At 41.6% G+C, this 24,409-nt stretch overlaps 1 protein-coding gene across 3 annotated transcripts; it reads left to right on the top strand.

Annotated features, from left to right (window-relative positions):
• The first annotated feature begins 6,894 nt into the window (after positions 1–6,894).
• LOC118237502 lies at positions 6,895–9,908 on the top strand. Of its 3 annotated transcripts, none has more exons than XM_035436265.1 (4): positions 6,895–7,145; positions 7,354–7,632; positions 7,770–8,265; positions 8,405–9,908. In XM_035436265.1, exons 1-4 carry the CDS (start codon positions 7,035–7,037, stop codon positions 8,512–8,514), a joined length of 996 nt encoding a protein of 331 aa, XP_035292156.1. In that variant the 5' UTR covers positions 6,895–7,034; the 3' UTR covers positions 8,515–9,908. The 3 variants fall into 3 exon arrangements, with proteins under 3 accessions (XP_035292156.1, XP_035292157.1, XP_035292155.1); XM_035436266.1 differs by lacking the exon at positions 8,405–9,908 and having other exon boundaries at positions 7,770–7,868; positions 8,024–8,068; XM_035436264.1 differs by having other exon boundaries at positions 7,770–9,908.
• The last annotated feature ends 14,501 nt before the right edge of the window (positions 9,909–24,409 follow it).

Genomic DNA, 24,409 nt, shown 5'->3' with positions numbered 1-24,409 from the left:
AAATACGTGATTTCTCCTTCAGAGTAGCAACGTACCATCAAGCTGCAAAGCCACGGTCGCTTGGAGCTTTGTTACTTCCAACTCAGAGGCCTGTAGCTTGTGCTGCGCATTGACCAGTCGCTTGTGCAGATGGCGACTTCGTTGGTTGGCGGCGCGGTTCTGCCGCTCCAATCTCACTATAGTGGCCGTGTGGCCGACTTTAAGGCCTCTGCTGCAAATTCGTCCCGACTGGCAGACTCGTCTCGGCAGGCGTACTGTAATATGACATCAAAATATAAACCGTCACTGTACACCCTGATTGAAGTATTGGTTTGTGTTATTTATACCGCCACCTATATGCCATTCAACAGTTGTATACTCTTAATGTAGCCTACTGCTGATTTTAGTATATAGGCTTGCACTTACAATAAGTAGCTGGAATTTTTCCCGCAGCTGTTTCCCCTCTTCGCTGTGTACCGTTGGTAACTTGGATGGTGATGCATGTTGAGGTGCTCCTTCAGCCATTGTATTATTTGTGTGGCCCAGCTCCTCGCGCTCATTATTAAGTACTCTGCGACCTTTTGCCATTTGTAATGTCATCAGGTAGTCTCGTCACCTTAGAACCATTGCTGACACCTAACAGCCACTGGCGTCGGATTCTACCACGTAGTGGGGGGACACGAAGGGAAAATAAAAAACCAGGCTTTTACGCCGTGAAACTGTATATACATTGTTTTAACATCAATGCAAAATGTTTGTATTACTCATAAACTGTTCATTTATTTAACTGTTTTTGGATTATGCGCCAACAGCGTTTCATATCTGTCATCCTCAGTCAGACAGGAGAGCACAGTGGCCAGCATCATTACTTTACATAAGATTCAACTTTATTGTCATTGCACAGAATACAAGTACTGGGAGAACGAAATGCAGTAAGCATGTCACCTGAAGTGCAAAAGAAGCAGTAAAGTCCAATGCAGTGTATGTACATATGTATTATATATATAGCCTATATAGAATATGAAAGGTATGAAAAGGAAAGGTATATACAATATGAACAATATTGACAGGATGTACAGTATAAACAGAGTGAGTATAAACGCTCAAACAGAATGACAACAACTGAGTAAAGTAAAAGGCAATGTTGAGTATCTCCGTAAATGCGCGTGCATTGCCTTGTACAAACTTATGCCTTCCCTATCAATCCAACAAATAAAAGTATCGGAATGATGTTGAAGAAAAGATGGTATGCAGCAGCATAGACTATATAATAGCTTCATAGTTAGGCAGCTTGCCACTGAGCGGTGGTACCCAGACGTGTCAATGTCTGTCCTCCGGAGCGGCCAGACGTGTGAATGGCTGTCGTGTGGAGCGGAGATCTGGCGCGTTCATGCATTCACACGCAACGATGACCACTTTGCATTAAAAGCGCCCACTTATATTAACAATAGTGTGATGATGAATATGTCTTTAAAACAGCAGCGCCAATATACATTAGGACGCAGGATGAACAATCAAATGCTTGTCCTCACATTATTCTCAGAGACAAGCAGCCACACTTACTACGCAACAACAAATAGGCTGGAAATGTTCACACATGTCAGAGACTGTAGTTCTTATGTGCACAATGTCGGTGGATACAAGCGTATCTCACGCTTCTATATGTCTGCGCGAATCATTTGTGGGGGAAAACCGAGATATATACACCTGATACTCTGAAAAGTATAAGCAAAGCATACTGGTAGCTGTAAAACAAAGCGAAAGGCAACGGCGGGTATCTGCGTAAATGCGCGTGCGTTGCTTTCCACAGATATATGCCTTCCCCGTGAAACCCGCAAATAGAAGTATCGGAATGATCTTGAAGAAGAGATAGTATGCAGCAGCATAGACTATATAATTGCTTCATAGTTAGGGTATAGGTTTTGCCATCGCTTAGCATTTTTAATTGGAAAAATGGGAGTGAATACATCTGGGCGTCCAGTTATGTTAAATCGGTACTCTGAGAAAAAGCATCAGATATTTACACAGTTTGGAAAAGAGACTTATACGATTATAATAAATGTGGGACAAATGCTATTTTATTGTCATTAACACAATGTGCAGACACATATGTAAACGAAATGAGTGCTGCGGCTTCACCAAACGGTGCAGGGGGGGGGGGCACATAGAGACATATATAGCATAAAATACATAGGTTTACAGATAAAAATACAAGAATATGAATATATTTACCAACTTGCATTGAATGAGGTAGTACAGATGTATGGACACATGGAGGACAACAAATAACGTTGCAGAGGTGAGGACATTCCATAGCTAGGTAGCTATGAGTGAAATGGAGAGGATTTGATGACATCTATAGGGTGAAGTGCGTGAAGATTATTTCTACAATCAGCTTCTACCTTTTCCTAGTTTGCTAGTCAGTGGCGTCTGGGGAAAAAATCCCAGCATTCTCAGCGTCGATAAAAGCCCAAAGGCTTCCTGGCCGCCATTTCACTTTTGCGTAGCTATTTAGCAAGCGCCTTCGTTTGAGGTAGTTTTTATTATGAAACCATTATATCGCTCATCGTTGAATTAAAAAGGAAATAATAAACATTGATAGTCTAATTTATATTAAAACATTTGTTTATTGAGGCAATTGGAATCGGCACGTTAACAAACGACCACAGTTTTAATTGAAGACCAGCGTTGACAATCCAGGCCTGGGGTAAGTTTCTCTTCTTCATTGTTTGCCGAATAGCTTGCTACCTTGGCTACGTGTTTTGCAACGAATGTGCTAAAACTCACTGTAATGAACTGTTTATGCAGCTATCTTTGCGCCGTTCGCTAATGTACTCTTTCAGATCATATAAAATTGTTGGTTAATGTTAACTTGGCTGCTAGGCCCCGTCCAGACGTATCATTACACCGCCGCCCGCAGGCAAACAAATATATTGCGCCCAACAGTGTAATTCACCTCTCAGTACACGGTTCAAAGTGCTGACTTTAGCCGCGTTTCCACCGCACAAACTTCCCCTGGGAACTAGGAACCTTTTGAGGAACTCAGTGCATTTCCACCGCAGGGACCACGGTCTAAATTCAGTTCCGGGCACATTATTTTACCCCCCAAAAAGTCCCTGCTCGGCGGGTAATACTTTCCAAAAGAACAGGAATGTTGGCGGTGGGCCTTAAAGAGCTGAACATTTCTGACTTTTTGTTATAGCCTGCCAACTTCTTGGAACAGATTAGAAATTAAGATTGAGGATTATAACATGTATGCTGTTCTGTTTTTTTCTTGCTTTAGCATTAAGTCTGTTTTATAAAATATTAAGCATTCGTGCTCGGACAGCATATTACGTACCAAAACGTTTTAATTCAGTTGCTGAATATTTCCATCCGGATTTTCTTTGTTAGCCCATTATAATTGACTGAAAACGTTTCAGGTATGCGGTAGTTCTGCGTAATTTACATTGGGGATACAGTAAATGCAAACAGGTAAAAATCGCCTTCCGCACTTTTTGTCAGGGTAAAATAACAGGTTAATTCTAGTAATCGTCCCTTTTGCTTTTTCAAACTACCATAATTTAACTCTGTGATTCTTCAATTCCACAAAAAGTCCGGTAAGACGACTCTAATTTATGCTGCATGGTTCGCATCTGTATTTAACTGCTCTGCTAGCAAGTATTTAGCTGCTCCGCTAGCAGTAACTTTGAAGGAATCTAGAAGATGAAAGCAAACGGTGGCTGTACCACTGCAATATTAATTAAAAATGTCACGCAATTTCGAGTTTTCATTGTATTTATTCTTGTCATTTTGCGATTATATGGAAATGACGATGAGAGTCAAATTACTCAATTCAACAGCAAATTGTTTATGACGTGTTCATGTTTTCTGCTATAAATGTTGTTGCCAGTTATTTGTGGAATGTGAATGCATTCAGTCGCCTCGGATGTCAAGACATCAAAGTGAATGTTCGCATAAAAACATAATGTGTTTGAGGGGATATATAAAACAGTTACAATCTATTAGCCTGTTATATCATGCTTGTTGTTCTTGTCAGGGTAAATCAGTTCAGATACAAGTCTTATCACTTATAACTAAGGTTGGGTACCGAAAACCGGTACCTTAATGGCACCAGTTGCTCTATGGTCAGCACCGACCAGACCGAATCACTGCACAAATTTCGGTGCCACTTTTTAGTCCCTCCACGAAATCGCGATCTTGCTATGCTATAGGCCAATTCATGCAAATTCAACCAACGAGACAACGTTTTAAGAAATTATACTATGCCATTCTATAGTCAATATCTGCGACTAAATATTGAATGCACATTGGTTTTACGCATAGAGATGTCCCTTTTGAGTCTGAATGGTCATATATTGTGTTGGACAATCCGTTTGTGAAATATACGCGCATTTGTGATGCCTGGGTACCTTCCAAAATAGCTGTGCATAATGCCACATGTGTTCTTTACGGCATTGTCACCCTTTTTAGTACAGTCTGGTCGATTGACAATTTGTTTCTTCAGTAGGACAGTATAAGCTTTCTAACGATGTATAACATGTCTAATTTTGCTTTTGGAATAGCGTTTTATAGGTCAGCGTACTCAACAATTTTCTTATCGCATTCACATGCACATTTACTCTGTGGTGGAAGTAAATACCTTGCATCCAACGAAACGTTGTCAACGATATTGTGTAATTTCTTGGAAAGTAGGCTACTTATTATTGAGGCGTTCGGGGCATAGCTAAGTCATATGTTTGCTGATACAACTATCTGAAATCGTTTTCTGGAGAAAACCGAACCGGATAGAACTGTCATTGATTTACTGTCTCTGTCTCTATCTACTGAACACATTATTGCTATGTAAGTATTACTGCTGAGAATATTTCGGGTATGTACGTTATTTTTGAAATTAAGTGTGTTTAAATAGGTTAGTGGTATTACATAATGTGGATATTTCACACTGTAATGTAAGCGTTACTTAGTACTGTAATCGTTTTTGTGACGCATACAACAGTGATGAGGAGAGTATTGGAACATTGCCAAAACGTGGTGGTGTTGTAGTCTGTATTCCCGGTCACTTGTCTCCCCAGTACTGTCTCTGTGTCTGTGTTCCCTGAGCTGCTTCACTCCCCTGTACTTGTGTGATTTCACTATTCGGGTGGTTCCGGGTTTTCGTGGTTTCCCCCCTTCTTTCCAGTCTCGCTTTACTTACTTCCTGCTTATTTCTAGTTTTACTAATTTCTACTAATCCCTACTAATTTATAGATTGTAAAGTACTAACCTCACTAATATACTAACATGTGAATATTACTAATGGACTAACACACACTAGTTTTGGGTTTTTGATAGTTTAGATCACTATACTAATACATTAACCAGTCTCCCCTTTTTCCATGCTGTGCTGTAGCTCCGCCCCTTTTCTTTCTAGCCTGCTCTAACGCTGAGTTCTGCAATTGCCTGCACCTGTCTCTTGCTCTGACTGCACCTCTCTCTCTCTGCACGTGTTTTACCTGCTTCACCCAGGCCGTCTATTATCATTGTTGTCTATGTGATTCCAGTCCGCGTTTTGTCAGTCCCCTGTCATTGAATTAGTTTTCCTAATGTTCTTCACCTGGATGTTGTTTGTTACTCCTCCCTCACTCACTTAACCCCTCCTTGATTGTTATCTTCCCCAGTGTATAAATGTCAGTCTTTTCCACCTGTTCAGTGTCAGAACGTTGATCGAATTCATTGTGCCGATTGTTAGTAAGCCTTTGTCTATCGAGATTCCTGCGACACCCCTTTGTACGACTTCGAGTTTGCCTGCCCCTTTTGGTTTTGTTTGCTTCTGGTTTGACCTTCGCTTTGCCTTGACTTCTCTTTTGCCTGTCCCTTTGTACCTTCGCCATTCTGATCTCCTAGTTTTTGATTTTTTGCCTGTTTTTTCACTATTCTTTTGGAAACTCGATTCGGCACCGTCCTCTCTCTGATTACCTGGCTTCGAACCTCGGACTGAATAAAGACAACGTTTTTTGGATTTCCCTGGTCTGCGTGTGGGTCCTTACACAGAACATATCAGGTGGACGGTTGAAAATGGTTTTCATATCGTCCCATCCCCATACAAGAAAACATACGAGAGTAGAGTACAGAAACACATACAAGAGTTAATTATTACACATATGGGTACTGTTCAGCATTGTGTGACAATATTTGTGCATTATGTTTAAATCTGATATCAATGTTTCATCTTAAAGCTTCATAAGGTTTTTTTTTTTCATTATATTCCTTTTTGGAGAGGTTTTGGATTTGTTTCTGGACCCCTAGCTATTTTAGACCATTGTACTGACAGAAAGCTTGTAATTACCACTTGAAAATGATGCACATTGAGTTCCTTCAGTAAAACAGTTGATTTGTAGTGAAATATGTGAATTTGTTGTGATTTACAGCAATGCATAGTTCAGACATTTTGTGTAGATTTGTCTGACGCTGGGTACACTGCTTAGTTTTTGCTTCTTAGATCTGTAGTACTTCTACATATGCACCTTTACATTTTATGAACTTGTGGTCAAGAACTTTTTGGTATACTTTAACCTGCTGCATATATGCAATCTCCCAGTATTTCATTGCGAACTAAAAAAAGAGCAAATTAATTTTAGATTTTTTGCCTAGACAGTTGCATTTGTGCCACTTTATTTCTTCCAAAATTATGAATATAAAGTCATCTAAGCTAGTATTGTAGATGGTACAAATGTCTTGCTTCATTTAAACCTTTTTTCAAGTGTCTGTGGTGTTCAAATCTGGGGTTACAAAGCTTTAAATAAGGTACCCCTAAATGGCCAAGGATTGGCCAGATTTGGCATGTGCGCCAAGTGGTGAAAGTTGTTTGCTCTTTATTTTAAAGAAGCTATAAAGCAGATTATGAGATGAATTGAAGGTCTAAGTGGCCTCCATGTTCATGGCAAAAAGATCATCACAGTGTGAACATGTAACAACTAGGTGTGAATGACTTTGACGTGCAAACAACAAGTAGCAGCAGTAATGCTATGTTTTTTTTTGTGGCATCAAGTTAATATAGTTCTTCCTGTTAAGCCATGGCAGGGTGTGGCTCACGTCATAAAGTCCGTCAATGGCCTGTGTCAGACATCAGTGGGCATCAGCACAAGACTGTGTTTCCTGACAAATGTCACACCAATGAGAAAGAGGTGATGTATGCAAAAGTGCCTTATGTAGTCTATAGCATCTAATACTGTGTTATGTACTGTATAGCATGTCATACAATATAATTGGATACATGCAAGGTTGTTACATCGCTTAGTGTTGTAACAACATTCACTAGCGTATTTATTAACATATTTGATTTATCTTTTGCTTTCTGTAGTAACATGTTTGATTTGTGTTTTCTTTATGTAGTTTGTGTTCGTTGTTGGCGATTCACATCTCAGATCTTTTGCTGATGGAGTTGTAAACATGCCAGAGGGTCGGCTGTCCTTTGGTTTTATGGCCACACCTGGAGGAGATGCAACAGCGTTGCGTTTGGAGATCTCCCATCTTGGTGATACTCCACGTACTCCAGATGCAGTGTGCCTGCTTGCTCCGGGGAACAACATGACCTCAAGTCGCACTATTGAGGAGGCTGCCAGGGCCTTTGGGACTCTCCTCAGTGTTGCATTGCAACACTGGCCGAACAAGGTATGTGTCAAATCATAAACACACTCAGACAAAGGCAATAATGTCCTTTAGTAGAATGTGTTCACAAAGGGAGTAGTAATAGTCACAGAAATTAAGTAGGTTTTATTTTAGTGCTAATAGCAATTTGTTATTTCTAGGTGTTTGTGGTGGATTTCCCCATACGACATGTACATGCAACACTGGAGTACCAGCTTCTGCTAAAGCAGGAATATCACCGAGTTGCAGCAAAGATGGGGGTGCGGTACTTCTCAACAGACAATGTTTTCCAGCCATCCAAAAGGTATATTCCAAGAAGTTGTGGATACAACATCACTGTTCTTGGAGTACATAGTACATTCTTATGCATGTTTCTCTGGGACTTAATTATTATTGTCATTACTTTTTGTTTAAGGCATCTGTGGTGTCAGGATTTGGTACACCTAAGTGATGACGAAGGTATGCCTCTCCTTGCTGACTTCATTTGGAACACTTCATACAGCATCCTGCACATCCCTGTCAATCCTGTACCACTTAGAGTGCATCCTACACTCAAACGATGCTTTCACAAAAACAAGAAGGAGCATGGTACTTCATCACAGCCACAGCGTGTTGATCGATCTCAACGCTTAGCAACATCCTATCGGCCCTTTCCAGGTAATAACTGCTCTGTGTGTTACATAAAATTGTCCATTGTTAGTGGTGTCCAATGTTTGAACAATGTTCTGTCTCTGTTTTTTTCTTCTTTTTTTTTTGGTTTTTTTAAACCCATACGTCTGTATATTCTTGTGTGCAGCTGTTAAAATGAAGTATGTTGACCATGACCAATGGACACATCTGGTGCCTACTGTTCCAGGTAATTCTTGCATGCCAATGTGTCTGTGTCCCGATGTGTTACTGTTATAGTGGAGACCCATATTTAATTTAAGTCATGTTGTTTGTGCTTGTTTCTAGATGTGAGGATGCAGGTTCGGGACCGGCGTCATTGTATATGTCAGCATGCTGCCAAAGGATTGTTTGTTGACATACAGCAAGTACGTTTCTGTAGATGTATACACTTTGTTGAACTGTTCAATTACGTTTTCTAAAAAGTATTCTGTAAGTATTTAACGTAATTAACACCTAACATCAACTTGTGTTTACAGCGAATTGTCAGCGGGGGTAGGATGGAACGCATCTTTGACACATACGTCCTATGTTACCCTTCGGCCTAACGCCAGAACGCTAAGCCTGTCCATGACCCAGCACCTCAGTCAGTGGCTGAGAAGAAATCCCTGCACATCAAAAAGCTAAGTGCTGCTGGTTCAGGGCATGTGGGTCGTAGGCCTTTGGTAGTAGTTGACAGGGTCAAAGAAGTTTTAGGACAGGAAGATGTTAGGGACAAGGTAGTAAGGAGGAGAAAGATGGGAAACATACACACCAGTGTTACACAGACAGAACAGAAGCAGGAGTTGCCTACTGAGAGAGCACTGAAACAGGAGTTGGGTAGTCAAACAGTACAGAAACAGAAGTTTGGTAGGGATGAAGGAAGTGTTGTTGGTCAGGGGCAAGGGGGTCACATACCTTCAGAAGTAGGCAAACGGCACGGGGTATATAGCTGGGTGATGGTATCTAATTTCTGTGTTCCCTTCCAGCCAACTTTTGAATGTCCCAAAAAGTTTAGTATTGCAGAAGTGCGTGATGACAACACATTGCCAATAGCTTGTAAGCCAAATGGGGTGAAATCATTCGCAAGTAAGACACCAAATACACTGGACAACAAAGGGGGGATGCCTTCTGTGCATGACACAAGTGGGGGAGATTCAGACCATAACAAGACAGTGTGCTTACAGACAGTAGCTCATGCTGATATTGAAAACAAACAAAAGGAAATAAACAGCAGACTAGCTGCAGTACTTGCCATTAAAAAGGGCAAGAACCACATAAGAGGAGGTATAGGTGAAGGCAACTCAATATTTCAGACGGCAATTAGCATAGCAGAGCAGCATGGTATCCAACTTAGAAGTGGCAATCCAAACAAGGCCAATGGTAATTGCTTGTATGAATCCATTATTGATAACATAAATGCAAGAGAATGTTTTCCAGAACATTTGACAGAAAGGCCTGAGCACTATAGAAAGGTCTGGAATACTGTAGGTGAACAGAAAATTAAGGCATCTCCACACTATCCAAACGGATATACAGAACAGCAGTGGAGAGAAGCATGGCAAACTTTGCAAACAACTAACCAATATGACCTTGACTATTTTGGTGATATGGCTATCCTTAGTTGTGCTCATACTACTAAGAAAGATATCCTTGTTTTCAACACACTTTGGAAAACAACGAATGCTCAAGCTCATAGTCCAATATATGTTATATCTGCAGATGCAACAGATCCAGCAAATGCAAGAGATACTCATGTTCCATTGGTGTTGGCATACAGTGGCCATCATTTTGAAAGCCTCATTCCTGTTTCTAATGTTGATGTTGACAAAACAATTGTTTTGGTGGATGCATACAAGACTGGCACCTATAAGACTCCTAGGTCTTTAGCACAAATGTTTGAGCTCATTGGAAATGATTTACACAACACAGAAAGCAATTGTCCCACAACAAATAAAACCATATGTACACAGGCCACAGAAAACCAGAAAAGAACAGAGCTTACAGCTACCACCAGTAATGTCCAGATTCAAAATTACGCTCCTAAATCCCACAGTTTAGATGAAGGCAATAATACCAGTGATACCATAGCAATAACTTTGCCAGATGTATGCAACAGTTGTCAAAAGCCATTTCAAAGTCTGCTGGCACATTTGCGCAGGTCAAAACAATGTCAATTACATTACAACATGCAATCTTCATATCAAGAAGTCATTGTGAAAGACGCACACCAAAAACCTCTATGGCAAACTGCCAAACGTCAAAAACTGCAAAAACAAAAGCAAAGTGAGGTCAATGTAGGCCTAAACCATGTTGACCAACAACCTCTACCATGTCAGAAAGAGAAAGAATCTACTACAATTGAAGCCAGTGCAATACACATGAAAGTTACAAGGAAAAGACAGTTGCAGGGTAATTCTGTAGATGTCATAGGAAAAAATGTTTCACCATGTAATGTAAGTAAAAGCACAGAAAGAGATTGTCCCAGAACAAATGACACAATATGTAAGCAGGCCAAAGAAAACCAGAAAAGAACAGATCTTGCAGCTATCACCAGTAATCTCCAGATTCAATATATAGGTCCTAAATCCCAGAATTTACATGAAGCCAATAATACCAGTGATACCGTAACAATAACTTCCCTAGATGTATGCAAGGGCTGTCAAAAGCCATTTCAAAGGCTGATGGTACATTTGAGCAGATCAAAACAATGTCAATTACATTATGACATGAAATCTAAGAGCAATCCAACAATGCCAAATCCAAGTGCAGATGAAGTTGTTTTCATCAATGAAATGGAAAGCCCATGTCTCACATTCTCTCCTTTCACTGTGCAGCAAAAAAAACCACTTTGTTCAAAAATTAACATCATCCACAACTCACCTGAATATGTTGATACACAAGAACCAGTTCCAATGAATGTCCCAATGAATGATCCTTGTGAGACAAAGGCTATTGTAGATGATGGTAACTGCTTTTTCAGAGCTTTGTCATTTTCTATTAGTGGAAGTGAAGGTCATCACAGAAAAATCTGACTAGCTGTGGTTAAATATATGGAAATAAACGCATCACAGTATGCTCCTATTCTCAGAGATGGATATTTTTCTGTTGAAAACTATTTGAAAGCATCATGCATGAAATATGTTCAAACTTGGGCAACTGAGGTGGAAATACAAGCAGCTGCTGATCTCTTTGGAGTTGATGTTTTCACATACAGTCGCAACAATTGGTTCAAGTATTCCACATCAAATGGAAAGACAATTCACACAGCTATATACCTAAAACACTGCAACGCATCTCATTACGAAGTAGTTACATGCGTGAAGCAACACAATTCTGACCAATGCACTAAACTCTGCAACAAATCCAATGAATGGCCACAGTCACATCAGATAAGGAGTTCTTCAAGTCGACGTGAGCTTGACAGAAAAAACAAGCAATATGAAATAAACAAACAATTTCAAGATGCAAAAAATAAAAGAGGAATTAAAAGATACAATGAAGATGAAAACTACAAGAAAACCGTCAAAGAAGCCAGCATAAACAAATACGGCACTGATGCCCAACACCGAACAAATGTGAAACAATACAGTGCACACAAATATGCCACTAATGAACAACACCGTGCAAATAAGAAAAAGTGCAGCATAGAAAAATATGCCACTGATGCACAACACCGTGCAAGTACGAAACAATACAGCATAGACAAATATGCCACTGATGCACAACACCGTGCAAGTACGAAACAATACAGCATAGACAAATATGCCACTTATGAACAACACCGTGCAAGTACGAAACAATACAGCATAGACAAATATGCCACTTATGAACAACACCGTGCAAGTACAAAACAATACAGCATAGACAAATATGCCACTGATCAACAACACAAGGAAAATCTGAAACAGTACAATATTACCAGAAGGATTGAATCAAAGAAACAAAGACAACAAATGGACTACATTGTTCAGGAATTCAAAGACAAGGTTAGCACTGGTCCCCAATATGTATGCTCCGTATGCCATCGACAGCTGTTTAAACATCAAGTCATACAATGTAAAAAAGACACATATGGAAAAAGAGGGAATGCTATAGCTTCATTAGCCAGTAAATGCATTACTGAAACGTACCTTCACAAATGCGAAAGCACCTCTGTAAAACACTGTACAGATCCTAATAGTACACTGTGGATTTGTTACACATGTCACAGAAAACTTCTTCATGGCAGAATGCCTCCAGAAAGTGTTGCAAATAATTTGGTTTTGGATCCCATTCCACCACAGCTGAAGAACTTAAATTCGTTGGAACAACATTTGATTGCAATAAACATTCCTTTTATAAAGATGCTTGCTTTACCAAAAGGGGGACAAAATGGTGTTCATGGACCTGTCACGTGTGTACCATCTAATGTCTCTCAGATTGCAAGTATACTTCCAAGACAAGAGCATGATGATTTAATGATCCGTGTGAAATTAAAGAGAAAGTTAACATACAAAGGCCACTATGAATATCAATATGTAAACACTGCTGCTATTCATAAAGCTTTCTCGTACTTGAAACAACATAACCCATGGTATAAAGATATTACCTTCAACAACAAATGGATTAATCCACTGAACAAAATTCAACAACCCAATGAAAATGATGACATAAATCAGCACACATCTGAACCTCTGTCTTTTGACAATGAAACCTGTGTTGAGATTAATCCAGAAAACGCTAATGATGAAGCATCCACTGAAACAACACCAGATGATGAACACATTGATGAATCAATACATGATACACCGCAACATGGAATGTCCAATGATACATGTTTACAACCTGTTGATATTGTCCAAGAGGTGATGGATCAGCACTTTGATGGAATTTTGTCTCTGGCCCCAGCACAAGACAACGACCCAGTCACATTATTAACCAATGAAGGCAATGAAGCAAAATGCTTTCCTGTTCTTTTCCCCAAAGGAACCGATACATTTAATGATACTAGGGAAGAAAAGTTAACCATATGTAGATATTTTAATAACCGGATACTCAATGCAGATGGAAGATTTGCAAAGAACATGGACTACATTTTTTATGCACAATATTTATCTGAGATTAACCAAGTGGTCTCAAATGTATCTATTGCACTAAGAAAAGGATGTGACTCTGGCAGAAAAATTACATCAGACATGCAAATGAACAAAGATTTGCTACAAAGAATTCTCCATTTTGACGAGGGATACAAATTCATGAAACCTATCAGAGGCACACCTGCTTTCTGGCAAAGTGTTCAGAAAGATCTTTTTGCTATGGTCAGACAGCTTGGAATCCCAACATGGCTTTGTTCATTTTCTTCAGCTGACATGCGATGGAAACATTCGAATGATGGAGACATTGCAAATTTTCCTCCAGATAGAAGGCAATCATATAAATGCTGATGATCTGGACTGGTCAGAGAGATGTGATCTCTTGAGAAAGAATCCCGTAACAGCTGCCAGAATGTTTGATTATCGCTTTCATTGTTTCCTTAAAGATGTCATCATGTCACCAGCTCAACCAATTGGAAAAATTGTTGACTACTTCTACAGAGTGGAATTTCAACAACGAGGTTCACCTCATACTCATTGTCTATTCTGGGTTGAAAATGCACCTCAAGTTGATAAAGCTGATGATGCAGATGTTGTAGCATTTATTAATCAATATGTGACATGTGAAATGCCACCTCTTCATGATAAGGAAATGCACGACATTGTCTCTACTGTGCAACAACACAGCAAAAGGCATTCAAAGAGCTGCAGAAAAAACAAAACTGTCTGTCGCTTTAACTTCCCGCGGCCACCATCAAAAAACACTTTCATCATAAGGAATAAAATTTCTGAAGAAGAAATGCACCACAATAGTGAGCCTAACCAAAAACAACCTCAACAACAAACCAATCATCCAAGGCTTTCAATGGAACTCGCAGGACAGATTATGGAGAGAGTACGGCAAGTAGTCATGAATGCTGACATATCTTTTGACTCTGCAGATTCCCTCTTTTCATCTATTGGTATATCCCAGGAGCTGTTTGAAGCTGCATACATACGCATGACAAAAAAAAAACAATGTTGTTTTACAGAGAAAACCATCTGATGTTTGGGTAAATCAGTATAACACACAACTTCTCCGATGCTGGAATGCAAATATGGATATTCAGTATGTTGTTGACGCCTACTCTTGCATTGTGTATATAATATCTTATATATCTAAGCAAGAGAGAGAAATGGGATTATTGCTACAACCAGAAGATGCATGGGCGCTAATTTGCCCAGAATCAGAATTACAACGTCTACAGTGTCTGGAAGCAATGACCAGTCATGTAACAAACACAGAGGAAACTGATGAAATCCTTCCCAATCTGCAGCCAGATAAAAGCAACACTTTCACTATCGAACCTAGGTTCTGTGGGTTGCAAAAGGACACTGCAATGTGTCTCCTACGGTCACTGTTACGACCCTTCTAGGGGTTAAGGGTGCAATATTTTAAATTATGTTTGATATTTGGCACCAGGAGATGTAACTAAATATATATAAGCTTTCTTGTGAGAATAATGAGAGACACACAAGGCGGACTACGGTGAAAGGGATTTTACTGTGTGGGGGGGGGGGGCTATTTACAAGTATTTACAGACATTTCCAAACATAAAACACGTCAAGACACACGACCGAGACCAGTACAAAAAAAAGGGAGTGGTGCCGAAAATAACAAACAAATACCCTAACTACGATTTTGCAATATAACTAACCTATTAACAATGCAGAAAACAAACTTGTCTAACTAACCTAACTGCGACCCGCAGTCATAAATACAGGAGGCGACACCACCACTAAACTAATGTATTTAGACAGAGCCCTTACCCTACGTGTCAACACGTGTATAGGGGCCCCCGGAACTTACCTAACACTGGTCTCTGAAGCGAAACAGGGAGGACGAAATTTTAGACCACACAACTCTCTCAATAACACACACAACCTAGCATTTGCCCAAACACACAGCACAAATGAGGAAACGGAAGGCTCCTGCAGGAACGAAATGGGGATATTTTAAATTGAGAGCTGAGGCATGATTGGGGGAGACATGATTGCAGGAGGGAGTTGATTGGCGGATGGGGGGGATGAGCGGGAGAACTCTGATGATGGACAGCGGGGATGACCAATGGGAATAACGAAGGGCGGCACACGGACTCCTGCGGAAATGACAGCAACCGAGAGAGAGCAGAACGGAAGAGGGGAGAAAAACGCACGCCCGCATCCCACACGCGAACGTAACACTCCCCCACACAAGAACGAACTAAAGTTTGTTCAATACAGGATGACAGGGGAATACAATACAACAGTATACAAATCCCAAATCTAGTATCATGCACCCACTAAACACGAGATAGCGCATCCGCTACCACATTGTCCTTCCCCTTCTTATGTTTAATCACAATGTTGTAATTCTGTACAATCAGAGACCAACGCATGAGGCGCTGGTTCTGGTTGTACTTCCTATACAAAAAAACCAATGGGTTGTGATCCGTGTAGACGTCAATGGGCACAGAACTAGAGCCAAGATAGACTTCGAAGAACTGCAATGATAATAGCAGCGCAAGCGCCTCCTTCTCAATGGTGGAATATCGTATCTGGTGCTTATTAAACTTCCGGGAAAAAAAACAGACAGGGTGATCAACTCCTTCCGCATCTTCCTGCAGAAGCACGGCACCAGCTCCCAGGGCACTCGCATCAACCTCTAACTGAAACGGTAGTGCGAAGTCTGGGGCAGCGAGCACAGGGGCACTACATAACAACGCCTTAACACTTTCAAAGGCGTGCTGACAATCTGGGGTCCATTCAAAATGTCTAATCACACTGAGGGCACTAGTCAAAGGGGCGACAACCACAGAGAAGTTTCTACAAAAACTTCTATAATAACCTGCCATTCCGAGAAACCGGCGTAGTTCACGCCTTGTGGTGGGCGCAGGAAACTCAGCGATGGCAGCAACCTTCGCTTCCACTGGACGGACCTGACCTCGACCCACCTGTTTCCCCAGGTAGGTTACGGTCGCTTTACCAAATTCGCACTTGGCCAGGTTCAGAGTGAGCGTTGCTTTGCCCAACCTGTCGAACACTATTCGCAATACTTGAATGTGATCGGACCAACTGTCCGACTTTACAACCAAATCATCCAAATAAGCATAGCAATCAGGTACACCAGCTAGGACTGTATTCACCAACCGCTGAAAGGTGGCGGGGGCGTTGCGAAGTCCAAATGCCAAAACATTATATTGCAGAAAGTCATCTGGGGTGACGAAGGCAGAAATTTCAGAGGCACGGGGTGTCAAAGGAACCTGCCAATACCCCTTAAGTAGGTCGAGTTTAGTCACGAATTTTGCGGAACCAATGTTGTCGATGCAGTCCTCCATCCTCGGCAGAGGGTAGGAGTCTGGCACTGTAATCGCATTTACCTTGCGAAAGTCTGTACAGAAACGTGCTGTACTGTCGGACTTTGGGACAAGAAGACAGGGTGAACTCCAGGGACTGGAGCTGGGCTTAGCCAATTCATTGTCTAAGAGATACTGCACTTCCTGTTTCATAGCATCCCGTTTTACAGCATTGATACGGTATGGATGTTGTCTAATGGGAACCGAGCCATTCACATCAATGTCATGCTGCAAGACAGTTGTCTGAGAGGGGATGTCACCAAATAGTGCCGGATAGTCACCGATTAACTGAACTATATCACCGCACTGATTATCTAATAAATGAGCCAGATGGGAAGACAAGTTTAACAAGGACTCAGAATTTGTTAGTCTAGCGCACTGTTGAGGTGCGTTCCGAAGCACAAGACCATCTTCATCTTCTGCACAACATAGACGGGAGGTTATAAGGGCAGGACTAACAATAGAAACAGGTAATACCTCCTTCCCGTCCTCCGACGGGGGTGTCTCTCTAACATGATATGTTTTGAGCATATTAATGTGGCAAACACGAGACTGGCGCTTGCGGTCGGGTGTTCGGATTACATAATCCGTTTCATTAAGTTTCTCTTCCACAGTGTATGGACCAGAAAAGCGAGCAGACAGAGCAGATCCAAGAACAGGCAGTAACACCAGGACCTGATCTCCCGGCTTGAAAGAGCGCACTACAGCCTTCTCGTCATACCGACGCTTCATAGTCCCTTGTGAGGAATAAAGCGCCTCTTTGGCAAGCAAGCAGGCATCGTGTAACCGCTCTTTAAACTGACTGACACAATCCAACACATTAGACTGGGAGGACGAGTCATCAGACATAAACTGTTCTTTTAAAACCTTTAAAGGACCTCGTACCGCATGTCCAAACACCAGTTCAGCTGGACTGAACCCTAACGATTCTTGTACCGCTTCTCTCAAAGCAAACAATGCAAAGGGCACCGCCTCATCCCAACCTGTTCCCGTCTCCAGACAGTATTTGCGGAGAGCAGACTTGAGTGTTTGGTGCCACCGTTCCAGTGCACCCTGCGACTCGGGATGATACGCACTAGAAACTCGATGCGTAATGGACAGAGAATGTAAGAACTGTTTAAAGTGCTTGGAAAGAAAATTAGTGCCTTGATCTGTCTGAATAATTTTTGGAAAACCAAATATAGAGAAAAATTTGGTCAGTGCTTTAATCACCGTTTTAGCGGTAATTGTACGCAGAGGAATAGCCTCAGGAAATCTGGTCGCTATACACATAATGGTAAGGAGGAACTGTTGACCAGATTTTGCCTTGGGGAGGGGTCCCACACAATCCACAATTACGTGCTGGAAGGGCTCACCCATTACAGGAATTGGACAGAGAGGGGCCGGAGGAATAACCTGATTAGGTTTTCCAGTGATCTGACAAACATGACATGATCTACAGTGTTTCGCTACAGCATTTTTAAGTCCAGGCCAAAAAAAATGCTTTAGCACACGGTTATACGTCTTTGTAACTCCCATATGACCAGACCATGGGTTTTCATGTGCCAAGGATAACACTTGCGGTCGGTAAGCAACGGGCACTACAATCTGATAGGTCACGCCCCACTCCATACCAGCAGCAACAGGAGAAGACCACTTCCGGATCAACATTCCATTGTCCACAAAATAAGCTATGGTCATCTTTTTGGCCGCTTCGGGTGTGACAGCCGCGTCAAAACACTGACGCAGTGACTGATCAAACTGCTGAGCAGAAACAAGATTTTCACGAGTGACAGGCAGTACAAGAGAGGGCAATTCTGACTGTGAATTAAGCGATTGCCTTTCGTTCGCCTCCTCCAGCTCACTCGGTAAGGTCTCAGTTTTAAGCATCTCGCTATGTAAAACTGGAGACTCAGTTTCTGACTCATCAACATCACCAGGGGGTGCTAACACCGATTCCGATAAATTAATATCTTCCCCCTGCTTCCGTGCTTGAGCACGAGTGAGCACGCAGGCCGGAAACACCTCAGACATGTCTTGGGACATAAGACATGTGTTGGGCTGTTCTACAACCTCCGGTAGAGGACGCACTTTACCACCAGCAATATCGTTTCCCATAATAAACGTCACGCCTACGACAGGTAGAGCGGAACACACAGCAACATTAAAACATCCTGAGGCCAACTCCGTGTCAACATGCACTCTGTGTAACGGAAGAGATTTATACCCCATCTCAATTCCCTGAACGATCACATTCGCGCCACTGGAAGTTACTTCGGACACGGGCAACACATCAGCCAGCATGAACGACTGTGACGCACCGGTATCTCGGAGAAACCGCACAGATTTTTGATCAGCCGGCGCACCAGGAAGAGATATCAGACCCTCGAAAAGGAACGGCTCATAGCCAGAGTCAGTTTTCTTTTCAGGGGCAATCAGGGGAGATGTCTGGGAGACTGTTCTAACAAAACCCGTGGGCTTGAGTGCTTGGGATGTTTTGTTTTTGCTCTGCCATGCCCTGCAATCAGCAATACGGTGACCAGGTTTTTTACAAAAGAAGCACAATCGCTCCTCTCTTGGATTTACAAATCCGCTGCCAGTCTGGTTCATGACTGGCGATCTAGAGTGTGCCGAGCCTGTAAGCGTCTCACTCTGGGTATGAGGACTATTTGCACGGGGCCGAAAACCGCCAAAACCATGCTTATGGGTCAGTGCGTAATTGTCAGCCATCACCGCAGCATCCATGGGCTTAAGTACGCCACGCTCGCTCAAGTGAGTAGCGATTTGCTCTGACACAGTGTTTTTAAATTGCTCTAGGACTAACAAATCACAAAGTTCCCCGTATGAAGTGGCTTTGGAGGATTTCCTCCAGCGATCGAACTGGATTACCAAATCTCGCACGAACTCCACATGAGTCTGCTGGTCCCCTCGTCTAAATGTTCTGAATTTTTGCCGGTAGGCTTCGGGGACCAATTCATAAGCCTTCAGAATTGCATCCTTGACTTGCTCATAGGACGCCAGGGTTTCCGTATCAAGGGCGGAAAATACCTCTTGAGCCTTTCCCACTACAACACACTGGAGCAAAAGAATTTTATCAGCCTCCGACCATTCTCGGTTTGCTGCTAGCCTTTCAAAGAGTATAAAGAAGGTATCCAAATCACGTTCATTAAATTTAGGAACCAATTTTAGATTGTGCACAGCGCTACTATGGACAGGTGAATGAGAATCCTCCCCTTCAACAGACAATACAGAGGCATCAAGTTTTCCTTCCGTAACCAAACTCAAGCGCTGATTTCGATAGGCCGCCGCGTCTTTTTGTTTCTCCTCAGCTAAAGCCAATTCTCGGTCTTTGAGCTGTGCCGCATCCTTTTGTTTCACCTCAGCTAAAGCCAATTCTCGCTCTTTGAGCTTGGCATTAATTCTAGCAAGTTCAAGCTGCTTGTCATTTTCTAGCTGTATTTTCTTAAACTCCAATTCAGCGAGTCTTAATTTAAAATCAGCCTCCGTCATCTCTGTGGCCATCGTTTCCACTTTCAAAATCCCTCGCTCCACTGCGAGCTCAGTCAGATGCTGCCGAAGTTCAAAAACACTGTATCGCCCAGTACACAGTTCTCTAGGCTCACCCCAATGACGAGCGAGTAGGACCAATTCCTCCCTCAAAAGAGAACGCAAGGTAGAAAAGGACGGACGAAGCAGAAACTCATTAACGCGTGGATTCTTATGCAACTCAGTGAAGCCTTTGCTACGGCTCGAATACATTCACTTTCACAAATCGGGCACAAGCCAACACCAATAATCCATAAACTAAGAGAGAGCGAGTCATCCACACTAAATCTATGACACAGTAACAAATACCGTTTCCAATATACCAATACGAAATACAAAGTACCAATACAGTTTCCGCCAACAGGTGACAGTAAAACGCCACTACCCAACCAATATATCACAACCGGAGCCAAAACTCCCAGGGAGAAAGAAAAAAATTTATATATATATATATATATATATATATATATATGTATACACTTCCCAGTTAATAGTCACAAGGAATTACCCTCACAAGCTGCTTATATCCCGGACGAGCCCCCAATTGTTACGACCCTTCTAGGGGTTAAGGGTGCAATATTTTAAATTATGTTTGATATTTGGCACCAGGAGATGTAACTAAATATATATAAGCTTTCTTGTGAGAATAATGAGAGACACACAAGGCGGACTACGGTGAAAGGGATTTTACTGTGTGGGGGGGGGGGGGCTATTTACAAGTATTTACAGACATTTCCAAACATAAAACACGTCAAGACACACGACCGAGACCAGTACAAAAAAAAGGGAGTGGTGCCGAAAATAACAAACAAATACCCTAACTACGATTTTGCAATATAACTAACCTATTAACAATGCAGAAAACAAACTTGTCTAACTAACCTAACTGCGACCCGCAGTCATAAATACAGGGGGGCGACACCACCACTAAACTAATGTATTTAGACAGAGCCCTTACCCTACGTGTCAACACGTGTATAGGGGCCCCCGGAACTTACCTAACACTGGTCTCTGAAGCGAAACAGGGAGGACGAAATTTTAGACCACACAACTCTCTCAATAACACACACAACCTAGCATTTGCCCAAACACACAGCACAAATGAGGAAACGGAAGGCTCCTGCAGGAACGAAATGGGGATATTTTAAATTGAGAGCTGAGGCATGATTGGGGGAGACATGATTGCAGGAGGGAGTTGATTGGCGGATGGGGGGGATGAGCGGGAGAACTCTGATGATGGACAGCGGGGATGACCAATGGGAATAACGAAGGGCGGCACACGGACTCCTGCGGAAATGACAGCAACCGAGAGAGAGCAGAACGGAAGAGGGGAGAAAAACGCACGCCCGCATCCCACACGCGAACGTAACAGTCACTAAATGAAAAACAGCTGCAATTATTTTACAAGATTCGGCAATGGTGTTTACAAAAACTCAACAACGAAAACCCAGATCCATTTTATGCATTTATCACTGGAGGAGCTGGCACAGGCAAGTCCCACCTGATAAAAGCAATCAATTATGAAGCATCTCGTATCTTGTCACAGCTATCAGAAAACCCAGATGACACGCATGTGTTACTCACTGCTCCAACTGGTGTTGCTACTTACAACATTGATGCTGCTACAATACACAATTGTTTTTCAATTGGAATAGATGTCTCATTACCATATCAACCACTTGCAGAAGAAAAAATTAATACTTTGAGAGCCAAACTCAACAAGCTCCAAATACTGATTATTGATGAAATTTCAATGGTTGATCATAAACTTCTTACATATATCCATGGATGGTTAAGACAGATCAAACAAACAGGTGACTATTCCTCTTTTGGTAAAGTGTCTATCATTGCAGTAGGAGACCTATATCAATTGCCACCAAAGGAAAACCCTTGTATACACAAACAAGTAAAATGGCTCAAGGACACTTCGACACGCCCAGGGGAGGATCGAACCGGCAACCCTCCGACTACCAGACAACCGCTCTTACCTCCTGAGCTATGTCGCCCCAAGTGGTGTTAACTTATGGCAAAATCATTTTGCTGTAACAGAACTCACAGAAATACTCAGACAGAAAGACACACACTTTGCACAGTTGCTAAATCGCTTAAGAACACACAAGAAAAAGCAACCACTGCAACAACAAGATATCAGCATGCTGAAAAGTCGTGAGACGGGAGAAGGAGAATTCAGTGAAGATCTTCACATTTATGCAACAAACCAACAAGTTGACACTCATAATTTTCAGATGTTGCACAAAATGTGCCCTCATACCACTTCCATTGAAGCTCAAGATTTTGACAGGGATGCTAAAACTGGTCGCTTGAAAAGAAAAATGACACACCATCTCAAAGTTTACAATACTTGTTTGGTAAATACACTGCATCTTCGCATACATGCACGTGTCATGTTACTGAAAAACATTGATGTTTCAGATGGACTTGCAAATGGAGTCTTTGGAACAGTTTCTGACATATGTTACAAGGATGTTGACACTTTCCCATCAAGGATATATGTCACCTTTGGTAATGAAAAAGTCGGAAAAATGGTTCGAAATAAAAAACCATCTTCAAAAGCTGGACTGGAAAAAGCCACACCAATTGAGCCTGAAGAGGACAGAATAACAAACAGTGGTGGTGTGAGACGTCAGTTTGCTCTGAAATTAGCTTGGGCTTGCACTGTTCACAAAGTACAAGGCTTAACAGTGGAGAAAGCTGTTGTCTCTCTGAAAATGTTTAGCTCTGGACAAGCATATGTAGCACTGAGTCGTGTAACATCTCTTGAAGGACTCATCATCGAAGATTTTAAAGCCACTGCTATATATGCTAATGACACAATTCACACTTCAATACAAAACATGCCTGCATTAATTGAGCCACCACTTCAATCCTTCAATACAACATACAGAATTTTTTTGCACAATGTTCAAGGACTTTCTGCTCATATCAAAGACATTCGATGTGATCACAGGTATTTTGCAGCTGACGTCATTTGTGTGACAGAAACATGGCTAAAACAAGAACATTCTACCCAAGACACTCATCTCAACAGCTTTTCATTTCACAGCAAACCAAGGTGCCTTGTATATGATGACACTGAACATATTTTCATGGAACTGAAGAAACAGCAGCATGGTGGTGTTGGAGTTTACTTTAAAAATGATGCAGACTGCAACATCACACATTTGCCATGTCTAAACATTGAATGTTTAACATTCAACATAAAGTCACTGGAAGCAAACGTTGCCATCCTCTACAGACCACCATCCTACAGTTTGGTTACTTTCAGAACAACTGCTGCATTTGATTGATCATCTTGACACATTCTTGGGAACCAAAATAATAATGGGCGACTTCAATGAAAATCTCTTCATTACACAAACTGTTCAAGATTTCATGCAGCAACATGGATACACCCAACTTGTTAAACAAGCAACTACTGAAAAGGCCACCTTAATCGACCATATCTATGTCAAAGATAACACAGCTTATAAAATTGATATTCAAATAATGCAAACATATTTCAGTTTCCATAACTGTATTGTCATTGATGTTTTCCAGTAAATCAATACAAATTCCAGAAAACAAATGCTGAATCAAATTATTGCCTCTCATGCAACCTATGACACAATACCAATGCCATTAGCTAACTGAAGCAAACAATGAACTCTTTCCGATACATTGATTTATTTGTCCCAGCCCGCCACATATTGATTTTCTATTTTTTTACACTTTAAAATGGGTAAAATATTCCACAGCTGCGCACACCACATTGATTCACTCAGCCCCTCCTTGCCCCGCTCTCGCTGTCTCACTCTCTCTCTCACAAACACATCGACAATGGACCCATCTGTGAATAGACCCTTCTCTGTGCACACTCTGAATCAAAACATGATCATGCACAGGAGGAAGGTTTGTTGTTGGCTTTTCCCCCACAGACAACACAGCTGCCCAAATTCCTGAATACGGAGTTCACAAATGGTTTGTCTCATTAACACCTCTGCACACATTTTTCCATAACTGATGCATTCAACTTAACTCTCATAAGTTCCTCTACCTATGTTCTTAACAAAACACTGTCTATCTCCAAGACCCAACTCTTCAAATAAGTTATTAGCAAGCATGTAAGGACCCTAGCTAGTAAGGATAGATATAACTTTACAATACAGCTGGCTTGTCAAGGTT

This window comes from Anguilla anguilla, chromosome 10, assembly GCF_013347855.1.
Source record: "Anguilla anguilla isolate fAngAng1 chromosome 10, fAngAng1.pri, whole genome shotgun sequence".
Classification (NCBI taxonomy): Eukaryota; Metazoa; Chordata; class Actinopteri; order Anguilliformes; family Anguillidae; genus Anguilla; species Anguilla anguilla.
Note: the sequence above shows the minus strand (reverse complement) of the source record. Positions and strands in the feature narration are given on the sequence as shown.